Raw genomic sequence first — 27,088 nt, 5'->3', positions numbered from 1 at the left:
CGCACGCGGCGGCTGGGGCGGCTCTGAGGGACCGGGACCGGGACCCGGGATAAGGATCCGGGTGAGGAACACCGGCAGGGACAGGGATAAGGACCGGGATAAGGAACACTGGCAGGGCCAAGGATTCCATGGAGCGGCCGGGATAAGATCCGGTAAGGAACACCGACCGGGACACGGCCGGGATAAGGGTCCGGGTGAGGAACACCGTTAGGGACAGAGACCGGGACATGGCTGCGATAAGGAACACCGGCAGGGACCGGGATAAAGATTCGGGTAAGGAGCACCGGCAGGAACAGGGATAAGGATCGGGATATGCAGCACCGGCAGGGAGCAGGGATAAGGATCCCGGTAAGGAACACCGGCAGGGAGCAGGGATAAGGATCCCGGTAAGGAACACCGGCAGTGACAGGGATAAGGATCGGGATGAGGAGCACTGGCAGGGACAGGGATCCCATGGAGCGGCCGGGATAAGGATCCGGTAAGGAACACTGGAAGGGACAGGGATAAGGATCCGGGATAAGGAACACCGGCAGGGACAGGGATAAGGATCCGGGATAAGGAACACCGGCAGGGACAGGGATAAGGATCCGGTAAGGAACACCGGTAGGATAGGGACCAGGACACAGCCGGGATAAGAAAAACCGGCAGGGACCGGGACAAGGAACACCGGCAGGGACAGGGATAAGGATCCCAGTAAGGAACATCGGCAGGGACAGGGATCCCATGGAGCGGCCGCAATAAGGATCCGGGTGAGGAACACCGGCAGGGAGAGGGGTAAGGACCGGGATAGGGAACACCGGCGGGGACAGGAACAGGGATAAGGATCCGGTAAGGAACACTGGCAGGGACAGAGATAAGGATCGGGATCAGGAACACCAGCAAAGACAGGGATAAGGATCCGGTCGAAAAACACCGGCCAGGACGGGGATAACGATCCGGTAGGGAACACCGGCAGGGACAGGGATAGGGACCGGGATAAGGAACACAGGCAGGGACAGGGATAAGGATCCCGGTAGGGAACACCGGCAGGGACAGGGACAAGGATCCCGGTAGGGAACACCGGCAGGGACAGGGATAAGGATCCCGTAAGGAACGCCAGCAGGGATAAGGCTGCCCAGGGCAGTGGTGGAATCACCGTCCCCTGGAAGTGTCCCAAACTCCGTGGATGCGGTGCCTGGGGACACGGTTTGGTGGTGGCATTGGCGGTGCTGGGTTAATGTCTGGACTGGATCATAAATATCTTTTTCAGCCTTAATGATTTGTGATTTAATGAAATACACGGACTAGGAAGTTGTGCTGTAAGCACCAGCTGACCTCCCCCCGGTTTGGTGCAGATGGGAATCTTTATTAATGACAGTGACAGTCTGAAACAACAAAAAAAAAAAACAAACCCCACACCCAGACAAATCTGGAAAAGGTCAGAAGAAGAAATGGAAGTTGCTGTTTGGGTTTTTTGGTTGGTAGTTTTACTTCTTTGGGGAAAAAAGGAAAACAAACTTTTCTATGGTTTTGAATATAAAAGTAGTTACAGAAATTACTGCCAAAGCTGTGATATCCATATCCTAAACTTTTATTTTATATAATCAACAGATATCCTTCAGTATGCTGTGTTGCAGAATTAACTTTTCCTACAAGATATAGGGAGTGGAATTGTCAATTCTGTGTTTTGTTACTGGCTCATATTGGTCATAATCCTATAGTTCTAGATTAATTTTTCCTAGATATGTGTTACATATTTGAAAGAATGCAGAAACACAAGCTCATTTCTTAGTATGCTGATTTTTAGGTCTGTAAGAACTTTGTTCTCAGAACTAAGTTATGTTAATGCCTTTTATTTCCTCATATTTTCAGTGGGTTTCCTGTTTGAGAGAATAATCAGATTCAGTGAAGTGTGTGTGCAGAGCAGCTCCTGAAGATACCTGTCCCTGTCAGCAGAATAATTAAACAGGTTTGTGTTTGTGTGAATCCCATGGTTTCTAGGTGCTGATTTTATGTGGTGCTGGTTTAAAGTTTGCATGTTGGTTTTTGTTTGTTTCAAGACAAAACACATTTGGAGGAAAACACAAACAGGTGTAGCAGTCCCAGCCCTTGTGGAAATAAATATATTAATTTTTTTCCACATAAGAGTTCTTCTGCGCATGGATTGATGATGTCAAGTGGCTTAAAATATTTTTTTTTTTAAAGAGCATAGAATCATAGAATGGTTTGGATTGAAAGGGACCTTAAATCACCTCATTCCAACCCCCTGCCATGGGCAGGACACCTTCCACCAGGTTGCTCCAAGTCCCATCCAGCCTGGCCTTAAACATTCCCAGGGATGGGGCAGCCACAGCTGCTCTGTGCCAGGGCATCACCACCCTCACAGGGAAGAAATTCTTCCTGTCCTCTGTCAGTTCAAATCCATTCCCCCTTGTCCTGTCACTCCAGTCTCTCTCCATCTTTCTTGCAGGCTCCCTTCAGGTACTGGAAGGCTGCAATCACATCACCCCAGAGCCTTCTCTTTTCCAGGCTGAACAATCCCCATTCTCTCAACCTTTCAGGATGAATTTTTTTGGAATGTTCTTTTCTTTCACTGCATCATTTTTGCAGGGCAGCCCTGGGGTCTGGGCTGTACCTGGCTGTGTGGGAGCTCTCCTGAGAGACCAGATGGTTGTTGCCTGCTGGCAGCATTCTCCAGCTTTGTTGTGCTTTTTACTGGAAGTATAAAAAAATAATGTTTCCAAGCTTTTCTGGGGAAAAAAAAAAAAAAAAAAAAAAAAAAGAAAAAGGGCAAAACAGAAGGAAATCAGCACTACCATGCTGCTCAGCTGTGTTGATCTGTGTTCATACCAAGCTGCCTCTGCAGACAATCTAAGAGTTGGGTTTATTTGAATGAAAAGGAGGTTTTTATGGGGCTCAGCTTCTCCTGTTGAGGACAAGCCCATTAGTGGCTTTCACACCAGACATTAAAAAGAAGCATTGAGAATTGTGAATCAGGGTCTTGGCAAGGTTTGGAGTGTGGTTTTGCACTCTGGAGCAGTTCAGGTGCAAAATGGGCAATGGGGGATGTAAGAAAAGCAGGAAAAGAGCACATTGCCCAATCCCTTGTGGGGTTAGGAAATTGAACCTCAGACAAACATGCCTTTGCCCTCCTCAGGGACCTCCACCCTGACCCACCACCCACTTCTCCCTCAGCTCTTCCCCTTCTCATGTCCCTGCTACTGTCCCCTTTCCTTCAACAGAGGAGTTAAACACAAGAGTTACATAAATTCTTGCTGGTGCATTTTCCTCTCTTATTTACAAAAATAAAGTAAAATTATTGTTTTGCTGTATTGTTTTTAACCTTTCTTGCAATTGCTTTATTTCTTCAGCAAATACTTAATTTTTTTTATATTTTTAACTGATTAACAACTTTCCACTTGCACCTCTCTGCAGCTCACCATCTCAGCTCATACTCTCACCATACTGAGATCTTTCTTTTTTCCCCTGCCTCTTATTTCAAGGCAAAACCTTGCTCAGCTTCTCATTAAAAATAAGATACAAAAGTGCTGTACATTGGTGAGCAGTTAAATTGGTGAGAAGACAGCCCAGCATTTAGTTAAAATTGGCAAACTGGAGTTGTGTGCTGGCAGCACCTGGAATAGGAAGCTTCAGGTATTGTTCACTTTTCAGTAATTTGAGGATCTTTTCATAATAATAATTTGTGTATCTTTGTTGCTATGGGAATGAGTGGGAGAGCTGGAATTAAGTGTTATTACTCCTTTGTGCAATCAGAAGGGACAAGCAGCTGTGAAAGCAAAATTTCTTGTTTAGAAACATACAGCTCTTACTAACAATTCTGACTTCAGTTTTTATGCAGTTCATGAAGGAGTTTTTTGAGGTAAGAGGATTTGATTTTAGTTTATTCAGTGTCTGGCAGGATATATAAGGAAATACATGACTCAGCTTTGAAAGGGAGAAAAACAGATTTAAAGAAAAGTTAATTCTAGTGGTTTAATATCTTGGGCAACTATTACTTTGCACGTGCATTGAACAGTCCTGCTTCAGGAATGTTTGTGGAGAGTGGAATGAGGTTGAGGGTGAGAGAGGAAGGGTGTTGTAGTTGCTGGGTTTGGTTTGTTGATCCCTCTTCCATAGGAAATGTGAGTGATGGGTGTTTGGACTCAGCATTTGCTGGAGGCTAAAAGCAAATACAAATGCACACAGGTCAGTCATTTTCTGTGTTTATGTGTGCCTTGCATGGACATACGAGCTGCATCTGGTATGAAGTCTGAATGATGCAAATCCAAATGAGACTTTATTAAAGAACTTGTATATTTTTAACCTCTGATGGTTCACAAAGAAAAGTTGTGGCATAGTTGAATTTGGTTGGGTTTTTTTCCCTTCCATTTTTCGTGCTAGGCAGTTCTAAGCGAAGGCTGTGATTTTTGATTAATGGTCTGATTTGAGGAACGGAGACTTTTAAAAGGAAGAAGAAAAATCCCGGTGCTTTATTAACTCCCGGTTAATTATTATTGTGTCGGGAAATCGCGCTCCCGCTCTGGGGCGGTCACTGGCGACACCCGGTGGCCGAGAGCGGAATGACAGCCCCAGGGCTCTGTCCCCGATTTTTGGGCTTTTCCCCCCAAACCTGGGCTTTAGGTGTGGCTGTTTGCTCAGCTCCTTGGGCTGCTGTCCCGCAGCTCCAGCAGCGTGCAGAGGAGGCCACCTTAACCTGGAACCTCTGTGCACACACATGCTTTCTTACTAAATTCCTAATGCTGCTTTGGAAACTATGGGCTGAGCAAATAATGTGTCTTGCTGTTGTCTGCCTGGCACTGTGGTGTCTTCCAGAAGGGAATCATGAGCCAGCTTATCTCAGAGTTGCTTGTTTCTCAGTCTGCCTTCCTATTTGGGTTCTTTGCTGTGCAAGGACAGTGCTGGGTGCCAGCCTGGCGGGGTTATAAAAGCAGATGGAGGCAGTTAAAGTTTTTGCACCCACTGTTAATAGCTGGGAAGTATTTTGTAAGATAAACTTTATGATTTCTGCTCCATATTTTATTTATGGTCAGTTTATACTTTTAAACTCTTGTGCCAGTATTGTTCTTGAGTAGCTCCCTTCCCTCCCTCCCCAGCATTAATTCCTTTGATGTATTTGTAGATAGTAATTGTATCCCCTTCAGTCTCTGTCTTTGCCAAGCTACACAAGGCAAAGCATCCAGCTACTTCTTGTGGAATAAACATTCCATTACCTGCAGCATCTCACCCTTCCTTCTCTGCCCTCAGCAAAGGGCACTGCTGGGAGTCTGCTATGACCCTGTGAAATGTGGCTTTACTTCAGCATTGAGAACAAACATGGCTTGAGAGCAGGGTTATTAAAATGCAAAAGGCTCTTGGCTTTGCTTTTTATCCCTGCATTGTTTTGGGGCAGCAGGCTGCTTAAGATGTTGGGAAGGTGTTTGTGGATCTCAGAAAAGTGAATTCCCCACCTAGGTCTTCGGGGTTTGTGGGTCCTAACAAAAACTTGGAGTTCTGGTTTTGCCAGCCGGGATTGTCTGTGCTGCTGCATACAGCAGATCTCTCGATCAGAAAATGTGGAGTATCAATACCTGCACACTTTCTCCTTTGTCCTTCCCTTTCTTGATTTTATTTCTTGTGACTGAGTCCTAAATCACCTCAAGAGTGAAAAAACAGTTGAATGTGAACTTCCAGTGGAGTATGGAAGATCACTGTCCATTTGAGTGTCATGAAAAGTAAAAGCTGATTGTTAAAAAAAATCTTTTATGGCATTGGTGAAGCTGCTGCTGGAGTTCCATGTATGGTTCCCTGTCTAAAGGCTCCTGAAAACAAAGAGCTGAAGAAAGTGCCTTGCATGGCCTCAGTGTCCACATCCTCTATGCCTTAGCATCTTTTGTGGAGATTCAAAAGTAAATTCTCCTGATCAGGATGAAGGCAACATAGCTCTGAAACCCCTTATTTCAGCCTCTTCCATCTTCCTGTTGTCACTTAGATGACATCTTTCCCTTTTGTCTGCTGCAAAGCATTGAAAATTGAGCTTAGGGCATGATAAAGATTCAGCAGAGCCTCCAGCTGTCAGACTGTGCACAAAGAGCATGTTTTGGAAACTGATAGTCTGTGAACTGCCACGGGCACACAGGGATCTCAGGTTTCTCTTGTTGCTTTGAAACTGGAGAGGGTCTGACAAATTACCTTGACGTGGGGATGTTCTGGAGTAGCTAAATATAAAAAAAAAAAATTGATATTGTGGGATGTTACTGGCAAAGACACTTTAGTGATCTGCAAGTTCTGGGGAAGAAGATGAGGAAAATGAGGAGAAGTAATTTTCCCTGCTTGGGCTTGGCAGATGTTTGTGCCTGTGCAACACATCTGGAACTGCAGAGAATTGCTTGGGCAGTGATATTATGTGACAGGGTTCACAGGGTCCTTAGATGAGGGAAGAGATGAGGATCTGACTCCATGTTTCAGAAGGCTTGATTTATTATTTTATTATATATATTACATTAAAACTATACTAAAAGAATAGAAGACAGGATTTCATCAGAAGGCTGGCTAAGAAAAGAATAGCAAAGAATGATAACAAAGGTTTGTGGCTCGGCTCTCTGTCTGAGCCAGCTGTGATTGGCCATTAATTAGAAACAACCACATGAGACCAATCCCAGATGCACCTGTTGCATCCCACAGCAGCAGATAATCAATGTTTACATTTTGTTCCTGAGGCCTTTCAGCTTCTCAGGAGGAAAAATCCTAAGGAAAGGATTTTCCATAAAAGATGCCTGCGACAATATTAGAGTGGGGCTGAGAATTACCAAGCACACAAATGTTGTTTGTCTTGTATTCCCCTACATCTGCATTGAAGGGGAATCTTCTCACCTGTTCAGCTGTGACTGATTTAAGCTTGGGTTGTTAAGAAAAGAGTCCTGAAAACATAATAGTTTGTGTTTTGAAGAATGAGCTCTGATAATGAAGTGTACTTAAGGTAAATTGCTGTTGTGAAAGAATTTCTGAAGTATTCCAGTAAATAAAACATTGACTTTATGTCATTGTAGGTATTTTGGCACCAGTGTGTGGTAGTAGAAGCTCTTTTTCCAATTACAGCAGTTTCTTTATATCCTTTTATTATGGTTGCTGCTAAATTCAGGCTGAAATTTCCCAGGCTTCCTGTGGTGTAGAAATAAATTATTTGGAAGAATTTCAGCAAGTTTTATTAATCTTTGGGAAGGCTTCTTACTTATTTCCAGGTTTCTTCTGTATGAGGATGCTGGTAGTAAATGACAGTGTCTAAATTGAAGGAAATAAATGGTGTTGTTTCAGAGTCACTAAATTATTCATGCAGCTGTGTAAGTAATTTTTTCCTTTCACCTTTCTCTGTAGGGTGGATCATTGGTGTTGCCTGTTCATGTGGTGTTTTGTTCAGCTTAAAATGGCCCTGAAAATCATCTCTCTTGGAGTCCTTTCTTGTAATCCCAAACTAGAAAGGGCATCAGAGCACTTTGTGAGTGTGGAATTTGCAGGTGCACCACGGTGTCACAGTGACTTTTGCATTGTATTTTGCAGAGTGGACACTCAGAACAAGGCTTCTTGTGTGACAGTGTGCTGCTGGCTGTACTCACTGATGTTTGTGTGCACAAGGATTGTGAATTGGGCAAGCACTGTTCTTGTTTCACTGACTGGGAGGGTGAGGAGTGAATGTTGGCCCTGGCTGGGAATTGCTCAGCAAGCTGTCCCACTCAGGGCTGGGAAGTGTTTCTAGGCCAGGCTCCTGTTCAAACCCACTTAGATAAATCCTTTATTTCTGTCTGGTTTGAAATGACCACCTCAGTGCCCAGCTCTAGTGCCCAGTCACACAGCAGAGCTGTTGGACCCCTTCACAAAGGAAAATTCTGTTTGTGAGCATGAACCTCCTCTGGGCTGCTGTGCTGAAGTGTGAAGGGGTCAAAACTGAATGCTGCATGCAGGTGACCATTGTAGCTCCATGTCTGAGTGCCAGCAGCTGTGGCTGTCTGTTATTTGAGAGGCTGATGAGCCCTGGATCCTCTTTCCCTTGTTTGTGGTTACGAGAATCATCTCGGCGCGATGCCTTCGGTGGGAGGTGCTCACAGGAGAAAGGAAATGACTTTTCTGTGGTGGCTGTGGTCTGATGAGATAAGCACAAGTGCAGAAGGCTGAGACTTGGATTCTCTTCAAGGTCTGCAGCAGATTGCCAGGACAGCTGTGGCTCCATTACAGGAGCAGGCACAGGGCTCATCTTTGACGCCCCTGTCTCAGTGCAAGAACCAGGGCCCAGCACCAGGGCAGCTTCCCTGCTCTCCAGAGTCCACATGAGGATGCAGCATTTGTTCACTTGTTCAGAGGCTTCTGGGAGTGCAATTTAGGCATAGATGAGCTTTCAGAGTGTCTTTAAATACAGTATTCTTTGCCAGAAAAAAAGAAGATGAAAACATAGTATATTGTATTTAGAATAATATTTGTATTTAGGATACAAATAGCCCAATTGCAGTATCTCTTTCTGTAATTTCCCCCTTTGCCCGGGACTCTTTCAGACCTGCCTTTATGAAATAGGATTGCTTCTGCTGCAGCTTGATCTGAGAATAGCCATGAGAGCAAAATAGAGCATCTCTTATCCTCTTATTACTCCTTTATTGGATGACCACCTCAGCCACACCTGGATGCAGTCGCATCCTCTGCCTGGGGAGGTCACTGCAAGGAAAGCTCCCCCTCACAGGAGGCTCCTGGCTGTGTCCAGCTGCTCCTGGCACGGTGGCATTTCAGGGACAGCTGCCTTTGTGGCTCCTTTGTTGGTCGGTCTGTGTCACAGGCATGGAATTGGATGAAAAGAGAAGATTGAAAAAGGGATGTTCTCAAATGTGTTTGCATTATTGTTTTACACAGTTTTCTTAGAGTAGTTAGAAACTGTGTTTCCCGTGTTTATGTCAGGGTCCACTAAATTGTTCTAGAGAAAGTAGGTTAGCAATCTGAGCATCGTATTTTAATAAATTTGCCTTAATTTTGAAGCCAAAATTTGTAATTTGGCATTTTTATGGTTTTGTATAGTGCTCTCTACCTTATTTGAGTTTTTTAATTGTACATTGGATTATTCTACACTTTTTCAATTGGTCATCTGACATTCTCTTTGGTTCATGTATTTCTGTCAATAGGCTTTCAGTTACTCAAGCTTGAATGTTAATTCATTGCACTTTGGACCTGAAGGCATGCCTAAATGTTCTACATCTCACTAGATCTCCACCATATTTTCCAGTGTTGCAAAATCAGGATAGGTCTTTCTAGTTTGAATGCAGAATCTTACACCAAAAAACCCCAATCTGAAAGTTTTCTTTTGATGAAAATAGTCACTCTATGGTTTTTATGATCTATGCATTTAAAGCTATGCTTGATCCAGTTCAGAAGTTGTTTTTGCATTCTCTCTTCATGGATGTCCAGTATAATATTCAAAAAAGGTTTTGTTTCTGTCCCCAAAAGATGAGTTCAGAACAGTTGTAGTTTCCATTTATATATTTTTTTTAATTATTGAATCCCAAAGCACTGAGCACCTGGGCCTTTTTCCCTTTATTCTTTCTTACCTCTTTTACTTTTTCCCTCCAGCCAATGCTGTTTAAGGCCATTTCCTTGGTTCTCTCTCCCACCTACACCTCCTCTCTCCATTGCTAACCAGGATTGTACCCCAAAGCTCAGTCCTGGTGGGAGGACACAAATTCATTTCATGAAAGGCAAGTAGCTTGCTAGACCTAATTTTTTTTGATCTTCCCATAGACTTTGTGTTTTATCTTTTTCCTCCTTTCTATTCTACTGATACAATTTTCTCTGTACTGCAAATGAAGAATTACATGGAGCTTCTTTCTGACTGTGCCTTACATTTGGAAGCGAGATGTAGCTGATTGGAGAGGATGAAATAATTCTCTTGGCAGTTACATCTTGTCTCTGCACTTTAGTGTAGCCTCTCGTGCATTTTTTTCCCTTCCTGCCTGATGACTAAATGCTCTTTGCCTTGAGCAGGCTTTATGGGCATGCTGGAAAAACCCCTTCTCCCTCTGCTTGGGTGAAACAACAAACCCAGCTATGGGAGAGCGTGTGCTGGAGAAACTGAGCGTTCCTGAGGGCTGTTCTGTGCTTCCCCTCTGTGCTCAGGTCATTTGCTGGGGAGTGGTGCCAGTGAGGAGGGGTCTCTGCAGGCTGCTGAACTGGGGCAGTGCAGCCCTGACGTGTTCTCCCTTGTTGTCATTATATTGCTGAGGTTCTGTATTGTTGGAGTTTTGTACCTCCTTGATGTTTCTCATAGGTATCTCCTCCAGGCACTGCCTCTTCCTTGTCCTCACAGCAGCCACTGACCCCAGTCCCCCTCAGCCAACCCATCCCCTCTTTTACAACACTCTGCTTATTGGCTACAGCTGTGGCCTGTTAACATCAGGCCTGCTCCCAGTCTCTAATAATTGGCTCAGCTGCAACTCTTTAGGGGGTAAGATTACTTTCTATATTACCTTTATTTACTTATGCTCTATCCCCCTACACTCCCTGCACTGGGGAAGTGCAGCAGTGATGTGTTCTGTCCTGCATTGGAGAAATGCAGCAGTGATGTGTTTGTTCTGCCTGCACTGGAGCAGTGCAGCAGTGATGTGTTTGTTCTCCCTGCACTGGGGCAGTGCATCCCTGATGTGTTTGTTCTGCCTGCACTGGAGCAGTGCAGCTCTGATGTGTTTGCTCTCCCTGCATTGGAGAAATGCAGCAGTGATGTTTGTTCTCCCTGCACTGGGGCAGTGCAGCTCTGATGTGTTTGTTCTGCCTGCACTGGAGCAGTGCAGCAGTGATGTGTTTGTTCTGCCTGCACTGGGGCAATGCAGCTCTGATGTGTTTGCTCTCCCTGCATTGGAGAAATGCAGCAGTGATGTGTTTGTTCTGCCTGCACTGGGGCAGTGCAGCTCTGATGTGTTTGTTCTCCCTGCACTGCAGCAGTGATGTGTTTGTTCTCCCTGCACTGCTCCAATGCAGCAGTGATGTGTTTGCTCTCCCTGCACTGGAGCAGTGCAGCAGTGCTGTGTTTGTTCTCCCTGCACTGGAGCAGTGCATCCCTGATGTGTTTGTTCTGCTTGCACTGGGGCAGTGCAGCAGTGATGTGTTTGCTCTCCCTGCATTGGAGAAATGCAGCAGTGATGTGTTTGCTCTCCCAGCACTGGAGCAGTGCAGCTCTGATGTGTTTGTTCTCCCTGCACGGGAGCAGTGCATCCCTGATGTGTTTGTTCTGCCTGCATTGGAGAAATGCAGCCCTGATGTGTTTGTTCTCCCTGCACTGGAGAAATGCATCCCTGATGTGTTTGTTCTGCCTGCACTGGAGCAGTGCATCCCTGATGTGTTTGTTCTCCCTGCACTGGAGCAGTGCAGCAGTGCTGTGTTTGTTCTCCCTGCACTGGAGCAATGCAGCCCTGATGTGTTTGTTCTGCCTGCCTTGGCAGCTCTGCTGCTCCCAAATGCAAACCACATGTGCTGTGCATGCAGGAGCTGCCTCCCGCTGCCCAGAGCTCTGGGTTTGTTCTCAGCTTGCTCTGGAACTTGTAATAATTGGGAAAATAAAGGGAGGATCTGCTTGTATTGTTTGTGGTAGGAAAGAGCAGAGCAAGATTTCATCTGCTGCTGTTCAGATCCCTTGCTATTTTTGGTGTTTGACCTCTGCAGAGAAGATTGCCAGAACTACAGGTCTCTTTCATTTTTATTACGTGTTTCTACCCTCCTACTCGTAAGTTACTCTTATGTTAGTGATTAAATCTTTGAGAATGTGCCATTTTCCCCTGTATTTTTCAAAGGAAAATTTGTATTTCTATATATTTTTGAGCTAACATTCACTTTTGGAAAGGAGAACTTGGCAGCATCTTCTGTGCACCACTCAAAGGAAAAGGGAAATAACTTATGATTTGCTGGTTTATCTTTTGAAAAGTGTTCTGGATTGAAGAGGACTGATGAGCCTGTTGGCTTGAACTGAAGCTGCAGAGTTTAGAATGCTGCACAAACAGCACAGCAGTAAGTGCTGGGACAATGTTAAGTTTAGTTTGTGAAGATAGGTGCTTTCTTTTTATTTCTCCTCCATTGGAAAGGGCTGCCTTTAGCACAGCTGTTTGCTTCTAGTCTTGCTGTGTGGTTGTTTCCACACTCCACCAGTGAAAAACACATAACAAAGGCATCTGAAAATCCTGTTCTGCCTCTTTGGCATCACTTCAACTTCGTGCCTTCTATTCTAAACACTGAGTTTATTTCTTTTTTAAAGGAGCCTTGTAGGATGCCCTGGAGGTCAAAATATTTTAGGTTATTTCAGAGAATGGTATTTATTCTGAGCTCCCAAGATGTAATGAGTTTTGAGTGTCCTTCCAGAAGCTTATTGTTTCTGGTAGTTGTGGTATCCAGGGGATGTGCAGGGGTTGCATGTAACTGTGTACTTAATTCATGGAACAGATCACCTGAGTGTAGTTCCAAATCTGGATACAATAACATAGAAGTTTCAGGTTTAATTTGTAAAAGGTGGCTTTTCCTGGCTCAGGGGATGCAGGTGTGGATGCTGCTGAAAGATTCAGCTGTTCCAGGTAAGGAATGGTGATCCCTAAGGATGGGATTGCACCTCTGTGTCAAGCACAAGTGACTGGCCAGGGCCAGCCAGGGGCTGGAGTGTCATCCCAGTGGTGGTGGGGGTGTCCTGGCACCTTGACATCCCCTGCATTTTGTCAGTGTTGAGACTGTAGGTCCAGACTGTGGGTGACTTTGCTGGAGAAACTGAAAAACCTGAATTTAATGAATTAACTCACATTCTGAGCAGAGGAGGGTCCATGGGGAAAGAAGAGCTTTTTGCCAGCGCCCTCTGTGATTTTTTTCTGAGACTGGAGTAGTCCAAGAGCAAGCTGTTGGTACAACTCTTTGTGTCAGACAGTTTGTCACACAGACATGAGCAGTTCTCCTCTCTGATCAAACTGGCTGTTGTGCTATGTCCAGAACATTTCAGACTCTGATTTTGCCAAAGGATTCTTTGGAAAGCAGATACCTCTGTTGTTGAGCTTAAGGAACTGAAAGTGCTTCAGTGCAGAGGAGCATGTGCTCTGTAGGTGGCTGCAGTCCAGTGCTTAGTTATCTCCTATTGTGTTTGGAAGACCATTGTTTCCTATTTGTCTCATAAATTTAACACAGATCCTATTCCTGCCATTTAAACTTTCCCATCAAAATACAACAGAGACTTCCCCTTCTGAAAAGGAAGGGCTGGCAGCTACACCCTGAAGTTTGAGCATGAATTGTTTATATAACCTTCAATCACAATTCCATAATAGTCTGAAGACTTTCTTGCTAAAGCAGACATTTTACTGAGTTTTTAGCAAAAACCTGGCTGCCATGGAACACAAGTCTGAGTTGTTGCAGTGGAAATAGAATTGAACCTTCACCTTCCTGATGGTAGAAATTGCATTTCTGTCTGAAAACATGCACATCATTTTCTGCTATTTCAGAATAGCTGTAGTTAAGTCATTCTGGGCAAAAGCTTAGGAGTTGTGTTGAGCTAATTTTATTTCCCAGAAAATATTATTAAAACTGAATGAACCTCCTTTTGCAGACTCTGGCTTTTTACAACTTCTGGGTATTTGCAGAGTTCCCTCACCTTCCCCAGCAGTAAAAGCTCTGACATGAGCCTTGTAGAAACTGCTTATTGAAAGATACTCTCTATCATAGTCAGTAATATTTAAACAACTGCAGCTTGCCTTCCAAATGGATGACATTTGTCAGGAACATGTCTGTTTGAGTTTTCTTGGCCTTTTGAGTAGACTAAGTCTGAATATTTAGAGCTTAAAATTCAGGTCAGCTTGGAAAACTATATTTTTCTTACAAGAAATTCACAGAGAGAACCAGATTTTTTTAGTAACCATAGCACTGCAGGAGAGCTGATTTACGAAAACTCCTTTCCCCACCCTCAAGCATGTGTGTTTGAAACTCTATTTAAATAGAACCTGCCATTGTAATTCTTCAGTAAATTGAATTAAGCAGTTTTTCCTAATTAATAATGTTAAAAATATTTTATTTCTTCAGTTAATATTATTAATTTGCATGGCTGTTTAACAGTTTTGTGTTTAAGCAGCGTAGCAAACAGCATTTAGGAGCAGTTGGCTTTATGTAATAGTTCTAGTAAAAGCTTGTTTCATTTGAGGACATACCCAGAAAAGTAAGGAAGGAACAAGTTCTGTGGGTAGGTTGTGCACAGGGTAATGCCAGAAAACACGTTCAACTTCTTTGCTTCAGAGGGGGAAGGAGTTTCCACAGGATGTCTGCATTTTATGGCAAAAATGCCTGGTAGATGTGCTCTGAAAGGTTGCTTTGATGTAGAAGATTAACCTGGGGACCTCATTGTCGGGATATTACTGAGGCAAATCGCTTAGTGAGATTATTTGTGACTTGGGAATTAAGTTTTTATGTGTGCCTGCTTAAGCTGTTTTTTAAGAATTTGCTGGTTTGTCACATGGTGTCGTGAATATTTGTGTACACCAAACCAGAGGAGGGAAAGCAAACCCCTGAAACCACAAACAATGCCAAGAAGGGGGAAAAAAAAAAGGCAGAATGCAGCTTTGTCATAGCAACTTCTCCTTTGTTTTTGGTCTCTCATGGGCAATTAAAATAGTTGCAACTAAAGCAAGTAATACATGGAAACTTGCACATTCCACCCCTAAAAATCCAGCCTGGAGAATTTGCAGAAAAATTGATGATAGAACAGCTGGGAAGGCATGAGAATGTTTTCTCACATTCTGTGTCTGCCTGATTTTTTTATTCCATTTCTCTTTGGATTTTTTTTAAAAGGGTCATTTCATGCATATGGTACCTGGGGTTGGCTGCTGGTCCAGACCTTAAGGAGACATCAGTTCCAGTGAGAAATCACTGGAGTGTTGACCCCTTAAAACCTGCTGTGATTCCCTGAATGTTTAGGTGTGCATTCTTTTTAAACACAGAATAGTGGTCTCATTGAACCTGTGTTCTTGACAGAAGTGGATGACTGTAAGAACATACCTACATCTTGCTTTAAAAAATGGTTGTAGTTTGTGAATCCCTAAAATTATTGCAAATATCTCTTTAAAATTTAAATGCTGCTGTGCTTTTCTTGACTCTGGATTGATGGAGTCTTTACTGCAATTACAGAATAGAATTTTCTGTTGTGTTATAGAAAGGAAAAGTATGTTTTTCCTTTTTTTAGGGCATATTTTAGAAGTGAATTTGTGAGAGAATCCAAGAGAATTTTGTTTAATTTTGGTTTTGCTGGGTAAAGTTTGCATTTGTGTGCATTGCTGAAATAGTTTGGGTTTCTAGGAGGGTTCAGTAGTGCCAGAGAGGAATTGCCTCTGAAGGGAAGATTTTTATCAGCTGCACTAAAAAGTCTGTGGTTTTACAGGAGGCTCAGAGAACACAGAGGTGCTTAATTGCAGTGAGTTCCACAGGTGACATTGCCTGTTCAGGTGGTCCCTGGTACCCTGGCAGGTGTTTCTGTGCGTCATTGGGCACCTAAATACTTGTGAAATTACCTCACCAGGCCATTTCAGGCTGCAGTGCTGTGTCATTTTAGCCTTGCTGTCTGCCTGCCCTGTGCACGTCCCTGGGCACAGCAGTCCACTGAAGGAGTCTCCTGGAGCTGTAGTGATGCAGCTGTTTGTGGGCTGTGCTTCCTACAACAGAACTGACTCCTCCTCAGGTACAGGGGGTGACTTCGTTTGGTTTCCACTTGTGGAGAACATCATGTTACTTTATAAAAATAATAAAGCAAATTTAGCTGAGTGATTTTCCCAGATAGACTGTCTAATCTGTTAAGGGGATTATCCGGTGTAGTGCTTACAGACACGAGAGACTGAACTCCTTCAGTCAGGGAGCCCTTTCCTGTCCTGTGCTCCTGTGAATGAAGTCGTGTGGGGAGGACATGGGGATGATTGAATTTTATCTCCGTGCATCACCTCTGCACAAGATGCTTCCTCTTATGAGTTTTTAAAGCTAACCCTGTTGCAGAATGTTGTAATTAGAGCTCTCCTTGGCTTTTATTTGCTGCAGGTTGCCGGGGGGATGTCGGCGGTGGAGAAGGTGGAGCAGCAGCTGGCGGGGCTGCGCATCGCCCGGCGCTGCGTGCCCAGCGAGGAGCCCGCCTACCTGCTGGACATCCACACCTCCAGCGCTGCCCAGCCCGGGGCCAGCCCCCTGGTGGCCGTGTCCTGCTCCAATGAGTCCCTCCGGGTGTACGACGGGGCCGCGCTGCGCCTCCTGCGCGAGTACGGCGCCCGCGGCGGGGTCCTGGCCGGGGTCCGGTTTGCACACACCTCTGCCAGCCTGGTGTTCTCAGCCTGCAGCCAGGGCACGGTGAAGTGCTGGGACGTTCGCTCAGCCACGCAGAAACCAGTGCAGGTGTTCAGTGGTTATCCCTCCAACGCCTTCATCAGCTTTGATGTCAGCTGCGGCGACCTCGTCGTGTGTGCCGGAACGGAGAAGGTTGAAAAGGACACGTTTCTGGTGTTTTGGGATGCAAGAGGCATTACAGACTGTGCCAGTGCCACCAAAGAGCCCTTGGGAGTCTATTCTGAAAGTCACAATGATGACATCACCAAAATCTGTTTTCATCCTGTGGAACCCAATTTGGTTGTGTCTGGCTCGACCGATGGCTTGGTCAATGTGTTTGACATCAACAAGGACAATGAAGATGATGCTTTGATATCCACTTGCAATTCCGATTCCTCAGTGAGTTCTCTTGGCTGGGCTGGGGAGGGTTACAAGCAGGTCTATTGCACGACACACGATGAGGGGTTCTGCTGGTGGGACACGGCTCAGCTGGACACTGAGGAGCCAATAACCCTGCTGCACGTCCTGGATGCCAGAGAGTCAGTGAGCGCTGAAAACCAGGGCCTGCATTACCTGGTGGGAGGCTTCTACCACGAGAAGGCAGGGAAACTCTTCCTGCTTGGGGGAACCTCCACAGGAGACATCCACCTGCTCAGCTGCAGCGCCGGGGGCCTGAGCCTGGTGGGGACCCTGCGTGGGGGACACTCGGCCACCGTGCGCTCCTGCTGCTGGAGCCCCACGGAGGAGTCTCTGCTGACGGGTGGAGAGGATGCTCAGCTGTTGCTATGGAAACCCGGGGCTGTGGAAAGGTCCCTCACAAAGAAAGCATCTCTGAAGATCTCTTCTTCCGTGCAGAAGAGAGTGAGAGTTCACAACACCTCCCTCAAAAGCAGGAAAAAGTGAATTGCCTGAAGTGAGAATCTCTGCTGTGTAGAGCTTTCCTGGTGTTTAATCTCTCCAGGCAATACTTGGCCGTGTTTTATTTGGAGGTTTTCTGTGGAAAAAAACAGTGGTGCTTAAATTCCCCCTGGGAATGTATTTCAGTCATCAGAAGAATGCCTTTTATTTTTTTTTAAGTTCCTAATATTAATCAGACAAGAGTAAATGTTTGCTCCTGAGTTCTTGAGCAACAGATGCTAAATCATATTATATAAAACTGTTTCTGTGGTTATTTAATGCTTCAGACAATGTTTTAAATGTGTAATACAGCCCTATGGCTTGCAAAGTTTGTTATCTTCCCAATGCTATTCCCCTGGCACATTTTAACAGCTTTTGTATTCCATGCTGTATCCTGCTTTCTTCACAGAAAACTTAATGAAATTGCTCAATTTAGTAAAAGATTTTATGTCACATCTTAATGCCTGAAGGAATTACTTCTTGATGAAACAGAAAATAAGTAGTTTTGCACTGTCACATCACTGGTTTAGAACAAGCTCATAAAGAAGCAGCTGATAGAGCCATCTTTTTCATAGCAGATATGAATGTATTCAACCAAACAGCAGCTAATTTGTATGAGTATGAGAACTGTTCAACTGGCATTATTTCCTGCATGAAAATACCCAAGAATTTTGCAAGCAGCTTCATTCTCTCCTCCTAAGTGCACCTGGAAGAGTGGGGAGATCTTTGGTGGGTTGGAGAAATTGATGGCTGTAATTACACCAGTGGTGCTTAAAATCCCAAACACTGGTTTGAAAGAAACTGTTATCACATGCTGAGTGGGGATGCTGAAACCCAAAAATGAGCACTGCCTTCAGAGTGGAGGAACAGACTGATGTGAGGAGACTTCACCAAAACCTTCCAGAGGTTGGCTGGGTCCTTTAAGAAAAGTTTCTCTCTGCAGAGAGGTTTATGCTTGGACATCTCCCCAGGAGAGCTTTGTTTTATTATTCCTCCAAATACCCACTGAGTGGTGCAAAACCAGCCCTGTGCTTGTAAAATGGGTGAGACTTCATGTTTATTCTGCTTTGCTGGCAGACTCCAGCCTGTGCTCCTGGCTCTGCACACACTCTCACCTCCAGCCCTCCCAGGAGCAGGCAGCTGGTGTTGGTGTTGAGGCTGTAGTTACACATGTGCACTGCAACTGACAGCAGCACCAGAGTGTTTCAGAATTGCTCTCTTATAGATTAGCTGGCAAAGGATTTAAGAGGGGTTGGGTTTATTTTTTTTTTTTTTGCCCTGAGAGTAGATGGGCAATTCTTTCAGAACAACTCCTGAACATGAGGTTTAGAAGGTTATCCTGGAGTTTAGAAACAGTTTCTGAGGTACAGAACATACTCCAGTGTGTGGTTACAGCTGTGCTGAAGACGCCTGAATCATCTCTGGAACTGAATCCTTTTCAACCACAAGTATTGAGTTTCCACATGATTTTTCACAAACTGTTAATACCCTTTAGCCACAACTGTGATTCCATTGTTGGTTTGGGTTTGGCTGTTGGTGATAAGGAAGATGATTCACTTGGTTTGTTACTGCTGGTTATTTAAAAGTGCAGCTTCAATTTGAAAATCACAGTTCTCTACACCTTTTTTGTCATTTGTGTTAAATTCATGTTGTCCCCAACATCCTTATCTGTTGCTTTCCAGATTACATTGTGCTATTTTGAGATGAGGTGGGCACTGAGTGCCAGGGCTATGATGCACCTGGATCATGTGCCCTCTCAAGATCTATTACCCCAGATTTTTTGCCTGTTGTGTGAGTGGACCAAGAGTTTCAGACTCTGAATTCTCAGTAAACCCCTCATGGGCCTGACTTGATTCAGTGCCAAATTGAGGGTGGGGAACTGAAGGATGATTCTGAGACTTATTTCATTGCAGGTACAGTGTATAACTTGCTTTTTAGATGTTTATCCACTCTCTCCCAGGTATTTGACACATTCATTGGAGTGAAGTCGTTGGGTCTGTCTCATGCTTGATTTCTCGCAGACAGGTTTGTGTGCACGAAGAGAAATGCACAGAGAGGGAGCTTGTGCTTGTCCCACTTGCTTTCAAGTGTCTGCTGAGTGAAATTCCAGTGTGCTGTGCCAGCTGCCTCTGAATTAAAGCAGCAGAGGTGGGAGTCTGGGACTGAAGAGTTTGCAGTATGCAACCTGTGCCTGTTGTCTTGTTCCTGGATGAGGTGGATATTGATTTGTTCTGTATCAGTCACAGCTGAAGCCATTATTTTCTCTGGGAAGCTGATTTCTCCCTTTTACGTGCATAACAGAAATAGCAGCAGAAGGGAAAAAATGTGTGTCTGTATCTTAAAATTCTGCAAAGGCACAGCAGCTGTCACGAGACTGAGGCTTGTGTTGCCTCTGAAAATACTCAGTTTTGTTGTTCCTCTTTTTCTTTTGTGTTGACTTCATTTCAGGTTAATACCCACAAAATAAACATAGATGGAAACCACATGTGAACAAGTAATTAGCACTGCTTGCTTCTGTAGGCTGCAGACAGTATTGCACAGGCAGAATCCATGTGTGATCACATAAATAATAATAGACTCAAAATCAGGTTAACTTGTCCAATAGTATTCAATCTCTTAGGGCAATTTTGACATCTCCAAGTTGGCTTTAGCATTGGTCATGGAATCATAGAATGGTTTGGTTTGGAAGGGACCTTTAAAGGCTATTTAGTCCAAACACCTGCAAGGAGAAGGGACATCTTCAATTCAGCCAGGTTGCTCAGAGTCCCATCCAACCTGAATGTTTCCAGAGATGGGGCATCCAACCTGTGCCAGTGTTTTACCACCCTCATTATAAAAAATGTCTTCTTTGTGTATAACCAGAATCTACCCTCTCATTTCAAAACTTTTCTCTCTTGTCCCATCCCAGCAGGGTCTGCTTTGTCCCCATCTTTTCCATAGGCCCCCTTCAGGTACTGAATGACTGCAGTAAGGTCTGTCAGAGCCTTCTCCAGGCTGCCTCTGTTGACAGCAGAGGTGCTCCAGCCCTCTGAGCATCTCCTTTGAGCCATCTCTCCTGTGCTGGCTCCCAGAGCTGGTGCAGCACTGCTGGTGCCTCTCAGCAGAGGGACACAGGGACAGGATGCCCTCCCTGGCCCTGCTGCCCACACTGCTGGGGGTGCAGCCCAGGGTGGGATTGGCTTTCTGAGCTGCAGGCACACGTTGCCAGCCTCTCCAGCAGGAGCACTGGGTCCTTCTTGGCAGGGCTGCTCTGATCCCTTCATCCTGAGCCTGGATTGATACCGAGGGCTGCCCTGACCCAGGTGCAGCACCAGCACTTGGTCTTGTTCAGCCTCATGAGATTCCTGTGGTCCTGCTTGAGCTTGTGCAGGTTCCTCTGGATGGCATCTCATCCCTCAGGAGTGTCAGCAGCCCCTCTGGCCTTGGTGTCACCTGCTGATTTGCTGAGGCTGCACTGGGTCCCACTCTCTGTGCTGTTAATCAAACAGTGCTGGTCCCAGTTCAGACCTCTGGCTGGACGTTGAGCTGTTGGCCATTACCCTCTGGATGGGACCATCCAACCAATTCCTCACCCAGCCAACAGCCCAACATCAAACCCATCCCTCTCTATTCAGAAGGGTGCAGGAGGGGACTGTGTCAAAGGCCTTGCAGGAGTCCAGCTGTGACCTTTATAGGCCTTACGTCACTGAAGCTCTGTGCAAGTGGCTTTAGGAAATCAGCACTGTGTGAATGCTTCAACCCCAGGGGAAGCTCTCATTCCGGAAGCAGGATCAGGTTTGTTCCAGTAAATGAAAAGCAGAAATCCAGATAGACTTCTTAAATGCAAAAAACAGTGGCCATTTTTATTCAGAGTTTATAGTAAACCTGCTCTATGATACATCTGAACAGCAGATTATCCTGCTATAAACACCTGAAAATTAACTTACTTGCATTTGACATGTCCTGAAATGTACTCTTAGTTTCTTTCTCTTGTCTCTGTAATTAAAGTGCAGTACTTGCATGCTCATCTTTGTTCTTCAAGTAAAAGATGTTCAGGATGACATCCCACAGTCTGTGGATAACTTCATCAATTACTTGAGTGTAGGATTTTACCCACACTCTGGAGTTGAGGTGGAAATTATTTCACAAATCTAAAGTTGTGAATTCATTTCTGGGTGGAATTTATTTAGCTAATTCCCAGCCATAATCTATTCTGTGGTCAGACTGTATATGGCACATGTCCTGTGTATTCAAACTGCATATCTATATTCAAATATCCCTCAGCAGAGAAGCTGATACAGTAAAATACTTTAAAGACATGAGTGCAAGCTTTACCCTGTTCCAAATGACAGCTTTCTCTTGGCTCCTGCTGTGGCTCTGTGGGTCAGTGTTGTGTGAAGCAGGGAATGCTGATTCAGCCCCTGCACACTCCTGGAGCTGCATCTTGTGTTTTTCAGGATTCTGGACTGGTTGGGGTTGGAAGGGACCTCTGGAGATCACCTGGTCCAACCCCCTGCTCTTGCAGGTTCACTAGAGCAGGTTGCACAGGATTGTGTTCAGGCAAAGCTTGAATATCTCCAAGAGACTCCACAGCCTCTCTGGGCAGCCATTCTGTGCTCTGCCACCCTCACAATAAACAAGTTTTTCCTCATATTTAGATGGAACTTCCTGTGCATCAGTTTCTACCCATTGCCCCTGGTCCCATCCCCTTGGCACTCACCCTTAAATATTTGTGTTTTGGGGAGAGGCTCCCTTCTGTCAGGAGGATGGATGCAGTTAATTGTATTGTCAGTCCATCAGCAAAGCTTTTGTACTCCTGAAAGAACTGACATACTTGCCCATCTCCTAAAGGTCATCTGCCATGGTTAATTTGGAATTTTTTCTCTTCACCTCTTCAAAATGGTCTACTGTTTTTTGGCTTCTTGGTCTCTTTTTGGACAGGGTAGTGGGGAGTTGTGTTGGCTGCTTTTCTGAAGAGATGAGTCCTGTTCCTTTCCTCTGGGACTCTCCTGCCCTGTGCAGGCTCTGCTGGACTCTGCACTTCCAGCCACACTAAATGGGGAGTGGGAAACAGAGGGAGAGAAGAAAAAAGGACGTTGGCCCCAGCTGAGCCTCTGACAGGGCATCTCTCCAGGGAAGCTCCTTCATAAGGAGCTGGACCCTCTTACCTTTTGAAACACATGGAAGAGCTTATTCTTGACCTTGATGGAAGCAGGATAGGACCTCAAATAAATTATGCAAGACATAAACACCCTTTAAGCATAAAAGGCAGTTCCTGTTTGTCTGTGAGGTTGTCTGTGTGATTTGGCAGTGAAGCGTGTGAGAGGCAGGAGGTGATCACTCACCAGGGCTGGCTGTTCTTTACTTCCAGGAGCTGTGAGCCACTGGTTGAGCCACTCTTGCTCTCCCTGCTCTGCAGGAACCAATGGATTTGGGGATTCCAAGTGCCATGAGAAAACAGGAGGGCAGGAGTTGCTGTGGGGATGGCAGCTGAAGGCAACAATTCAGTCTGAACTTGCTGCAGTTGGTGATTGTACAGCTCCCTGCTTCCTCACCAGAGTTATTTGCTGATAACCTATCAACAATTTCTGAGGACATTTGAGAACTTTTTGTTTTCTGTTTTCTTTTTCTGCACCAGTTGTGACCTGGCACAGGGGAGAGGTGTTACCTGCAGTGCTGCCACTGCAGGCCTGGCCTCAGCTTCCTGGCAGGCTCTTCTGTCCTGCTGGGGTTTCTACACGTGTGTTTCTTCCAGCCTTCCTCCTCATGCCTTTGGATACTTTGAAATCTGTATTTTGAAAGTTATCTTCTTTTCTGGAAATGGAATGTCAGAAAATACTATTCTGTATACTTTTCCTGCAATCTTGGCACCAGTATTTTTAAGGGAATAGATTACATTTTCAATAGCAATTTCAGTCTTACTCTCTTATGCTTTAACTAAAGATTTGATGGAGCTCCAATCCCATAAAGGTGGTACCTGAGCAGGCTGCAGGAACTCAGAACTGGCAGTGAGAAATGCTGGGAGGAGTTCAGGAGAGCTCTCAGTGGTGATTTAAAATAATCATTTGGAGAAATGTGGGAAAAAAGAAGGTCTAATAACTCAAAACACACAGTAGGGCGCTGAAGGACTGTTGCATCCCAGGTAATATATTTGATATTACTGATTTGGACAGTATATTAGATAAAAGCTGAAGCAGTTTTAGAGACTGAGAGTCCAGTTTTCTGGATTTTTTAATACAGAAATTCTTGATTTTTAAAGGAATTTACCTGCAAGTCCAATGTGTGCCAGCCCTCACTACTTCAAGTCCAGATTAAAATAAATTGAATACACATATAGCAGTCCAAACAGCTGGAAGTGGCTCCCTTAACTTTTACTGGGACTTCTGGAGAGCAATGCCCACAGACCAAGCACAGTGGTTCTGATTTTTGTCATTGATTTCAAAAAGGCAGGTACATGAAAAATGAAGGCAGAAAGGTGGACTGACATGTCTTGAAGAAACTGAGGCTGACACATTTTTCTTTTGGGAACTCTGACTGGTACAAGGAGATCTCAAAGGTTCCTTTAGAGGTTTTTCACTCAGGCATTTAGAGGATGCAGAGTGCAATGTTTTCAAACAATAACATTTCAAAATTTCAAACAGAAATTTGAAAATTTTCATCATTTGAAGAAGGAGGGCTCAGGGCTTCACTCTAGCAATGAACTGGGTGAATTATCTCAGTTTAGGACTGATACATGAAGGATCAGGATAAACAGGGAAATGTTTCTTGGATCAGTTAGAATGGTGGTTGTGCTTCACACCCCAAAAACCAAAGACTAGTGTTTATTAGAAAGGAATAAGCATTTTAGAAAACAATCTTGTTTTGATAAATGAAGACACATAATGCTGTATGGGTCAGGAGGATACCTTGAGATAGCAACCCATCAACCTGGCAGTAATAAAGATCTTGTGTAGCTTTTTAGATGTGTGTGGTATTAAGCCACAGGTAGATTAAATCATTGTTGGAATTCTTATGGTTTGGTTGAACTTATGGAGTCCTAACTGTTGCAAACAGAAGAAAGCATGAAGGCAATTCAGGAATGTAGTAAAAGGAGCACACAGGCATCCCAGCACATGCCAAGGAATGAATAGTGGAGCTTTGTTAAAACATTTTGGCTAAAATAAGCCCAAATCCTTATTTATTCTTAATAGTGTTATTATTTTAACATTTCTGTTGTGGTTTATTGCCAGGATGCCTAGACAGTGAGTGAGCTGTAGCTCAGCTGTTGTGAGTGAGCTCTGGGCCATGTGCAGGGGGTGGGAGCTGCTCTTCCCTCTCCCGTCCCCACCTGCCAGCCTGGACACTCCTGTCTCCCAGGCTCACCTTGCTTTTGTTTCAGATGTTCTAAATCAGTAGGTTTATTCTATTCCATAGAAAAATTTGTTCCCATTTATTTTCTAAACTGTTAGAATGCCCCAGGACTGCATTTAAACGAGACATAGCTGAAGTATTTGTGGTTTCTTACAGGGGTGTGTATTAGACCCATTTGCTGATTTATTATTAGACACATTTAATAGATTTACTAGCATGGCAAAATTAACGTAAAGAATTACCTATTTATACATTAATACAGCAGTTTTAACTGCCTGGTCAATTTAAAGACACAGACACACAAAAAAATTCCTGAGATTTGATTACAGTTGACAATTTCTGTAGGTGGGGGTGTTTTTAGAGACTTTTGTTGGTGCAACAATTCCAAAAAGCTCCACAGTATCTTGTAAATGAAGAGCCAGTGTTTTCCAGATGGCTCTATAAATAAATTTGGTAGATGCAGAAATAAGTGAAGGTGTTTCAAGAGCTCCAGGCGTGTTTTTGCACATGGTGAGCTAATAGAGGAAATGAACTTCCTTTTGTTTGCAAAGCACAAACCCCCTCCAGTCCTTAACGTGTTTTCCACCCTGCTGGGTGAGTCCAGCCACGGCTCAGCCTTTCCCTGTGGATCCTGGGCTTCACCTGGGCCATGCTCAGCAGCTCAGGGGAGAAAGGCCACAGGGAGCTCTGCACAGCCCATGTGGCTGCAAACCACAGCATTCTGCTGGCTCAGAATCCAAGGTCCAGGAGAATAAACCCTGCACGTGTGGAGCAGGATTTATTGCTCCTCCTAGAGGACCAAGAGCTGCTGTGTTCGTGTCTTCCCATTCTTTTCCCTATTTTTGTTTTTTACAGATTCTTTAACTTCCTGTGCAATCTGGTGTCATCCTATTACACAAAGAGAGTGTTACTGAGCTGACACTTGAGGCAGCAGAACCCAGGTAGCCAAGAAGGCCAAGGGCAGCTGGGCTTTGTCAGGGCAGTGATTGTCCCCCTGTGCTGTCCAGTTCCAGCCCCTCACTGCAAGAGGGGCTGGGGTGGGTCTGGAGAAGGGAATGGAGCTGGGCAAGGGGCTGGAGAACAGGTCAGATGAGGAGCAGCTGGGGGAGCTGGGGGTGTTTAACCTGGAGAACCTGTTGGACTCTGCCAGGCCCTGACAGGAGGGTGGAGCAGGTGGGGATTGGACTCTGCTCCCAGGGAACGAGGAACAGGATAAGAGGAAATGGCCTCAAACCGGGCCTGGGGAGAGTTAGATTGGAAAAGAAAAAAATTCTTCACAGAAAAGGCTGTCCAGGGCAGTGGGGGAGTCGCCATCCCTGGAGGGATTTAAATGGTGTTGATGTGGCACCTGGGCACAAAGTTCAGTGGTGGCCTTGGCAGGGCTGGGCTGATGGTTGGACTCAATGATCTCAGAGCTCTCTTCCAGCCACAATGGTTCTGTGGTTCTGTGATCTCTAAGAACCTCCTCTTCCCTGCCTTGCTCTTCCTGATTGATCTCAAACCATTTCTGTTCTTTAGACAAAGGTGAACCTGACAGTGACCAGGAAAATTCCACCTCCCTGGCTCCCCACACAAGCACTGGGAAGCCCTTGAGTATTTATTCCCTACTTCCCACAAAGTATGGGATCAAAGACACAGGAAACATGCTGCTTATTAAAAATAAATAATTTTAATCCCAATCTGCAAGAATGTTACTGAGTGCTCCAAGAGCACTCTCCTGCTCCCTGACATTTTGGGCTGTGGGGCTTCATGTAGGATATTGAAAGAAGGGTGGGAAGTGCATTGTGCCCCCCTGCCCTGTTCCCTGTTGGAATGTGCAGAGGGATCAGGTGTGAGCAGCCCTGCTCAGATGCTGCTCTGAGAGGCACTTTGCTCCACTTTTTGGAGCTTGGAATCACTTGTGAATGCCTACAGCTATCAGAAAGGTTTTAACATGGTTGACATTAAAGCAACTGTGTTAAGTGGAATAGTCTAAATATATACTTGGAATAATAAACTAGTACTAATCTCCTGGAAGAAAATGGTCCTCTGTCACTCAAAGATTATTTTTCCCAGATTTTAGACAGGATTTAAGCTGGGTCCCCCCCCTCCCACTATCTCCAGTATAACTAAAATAAACTGGATGATTTTTAAAGTTATGTTATTTATTCTCAAGCAATGAAATTAAAACCTCTAAACTTTAGAACCCAAATGAAATCTAGGTTTCTAAAAGCACAGATTTTTTTAAATATAAAAAATTACACATTTTGTTCCATCAGGAGGGTTTAATTATTATATGTTTCATGAGCAGAATGGTCTTGAAACCCATTGATAAATATTGTATCAGCTTTTAGAAAAAAGTACAAAACAGCATCTCTCTTTAGCTTCCTTAGAAAAGTCTTCTCTTAGTGCCACTGACTTTTTTCTGACGTGTTCTCACCTGCTCGTGGTGTTCACTGTGACCAGCAGGGCCCAAGGCTTTCCTGCATGGATGCACAGCTCTGTCCAGGCTGCCTGTGGTGTTTTGTGGATAAACAGTGATTGTCCTGCCAGAGAGCTTGTCCTTTGG

General features: G+C 44.8%; 1 protein-coding gene across 1 annotated transcript; it reads left to right on the top strand.

The window, feature by feature from the left end:
* On the top strand, positions 1 to 19,696 carry WDR89 (WD repeat domain 89). The gene is made up of 3 exons (XM_063159767.1): positions 1 to 152; positions 1,852 to 1,948; positions 16,036 to 19,696. The coding sequence occupies exon 3, from the start codon at positions 16,048 to 16,050 to the stop codon at positions 17,215 to 17,217; it is 1,170 nt and encodes a 389-aa protein (XP_063015837.1). The 5' UTR covers positions 1 to 152; positions 1,852 to 1,948; positions 16,036 to 16,047; the 3' UTR covers positions 17,218 to 19,696.
* Positions 19,697 to 27,088: the final 7,392 nt, after the last annotated feature.

The sequence above is a fragment of the Melospiza melodia genome, chromosome 6 (assembly GCF_035770615.1).
Source record: "Melospiza melodia melodia isolate bMelMel2 chromosome 6, bMelMel2.pri, whole genome shotgun sequence".
NCBI classification, from domain to species: domain Eukaryota; kingdom Metazoa; phylum Chordata; class Aves; order Passeriformes; family Passerellidae; genus Melospiza; species Melospiza melodia.
The sequence above is the reverse complement of the archived record's forward strand: the minus strand, read 5'-3'. Positions and strand labels throughout refer to the sequence as shown.

Bases quoted from the DNA above. Each gene is read 5' to 3' on its own strand.
- WDR89 (XM_063159767.1), top strand. From the start codon at position 16,048: ATGTCGGCGGTGGAGAAGGTGGAGCAGCAGCTGGCGGGGCTGCGCATC.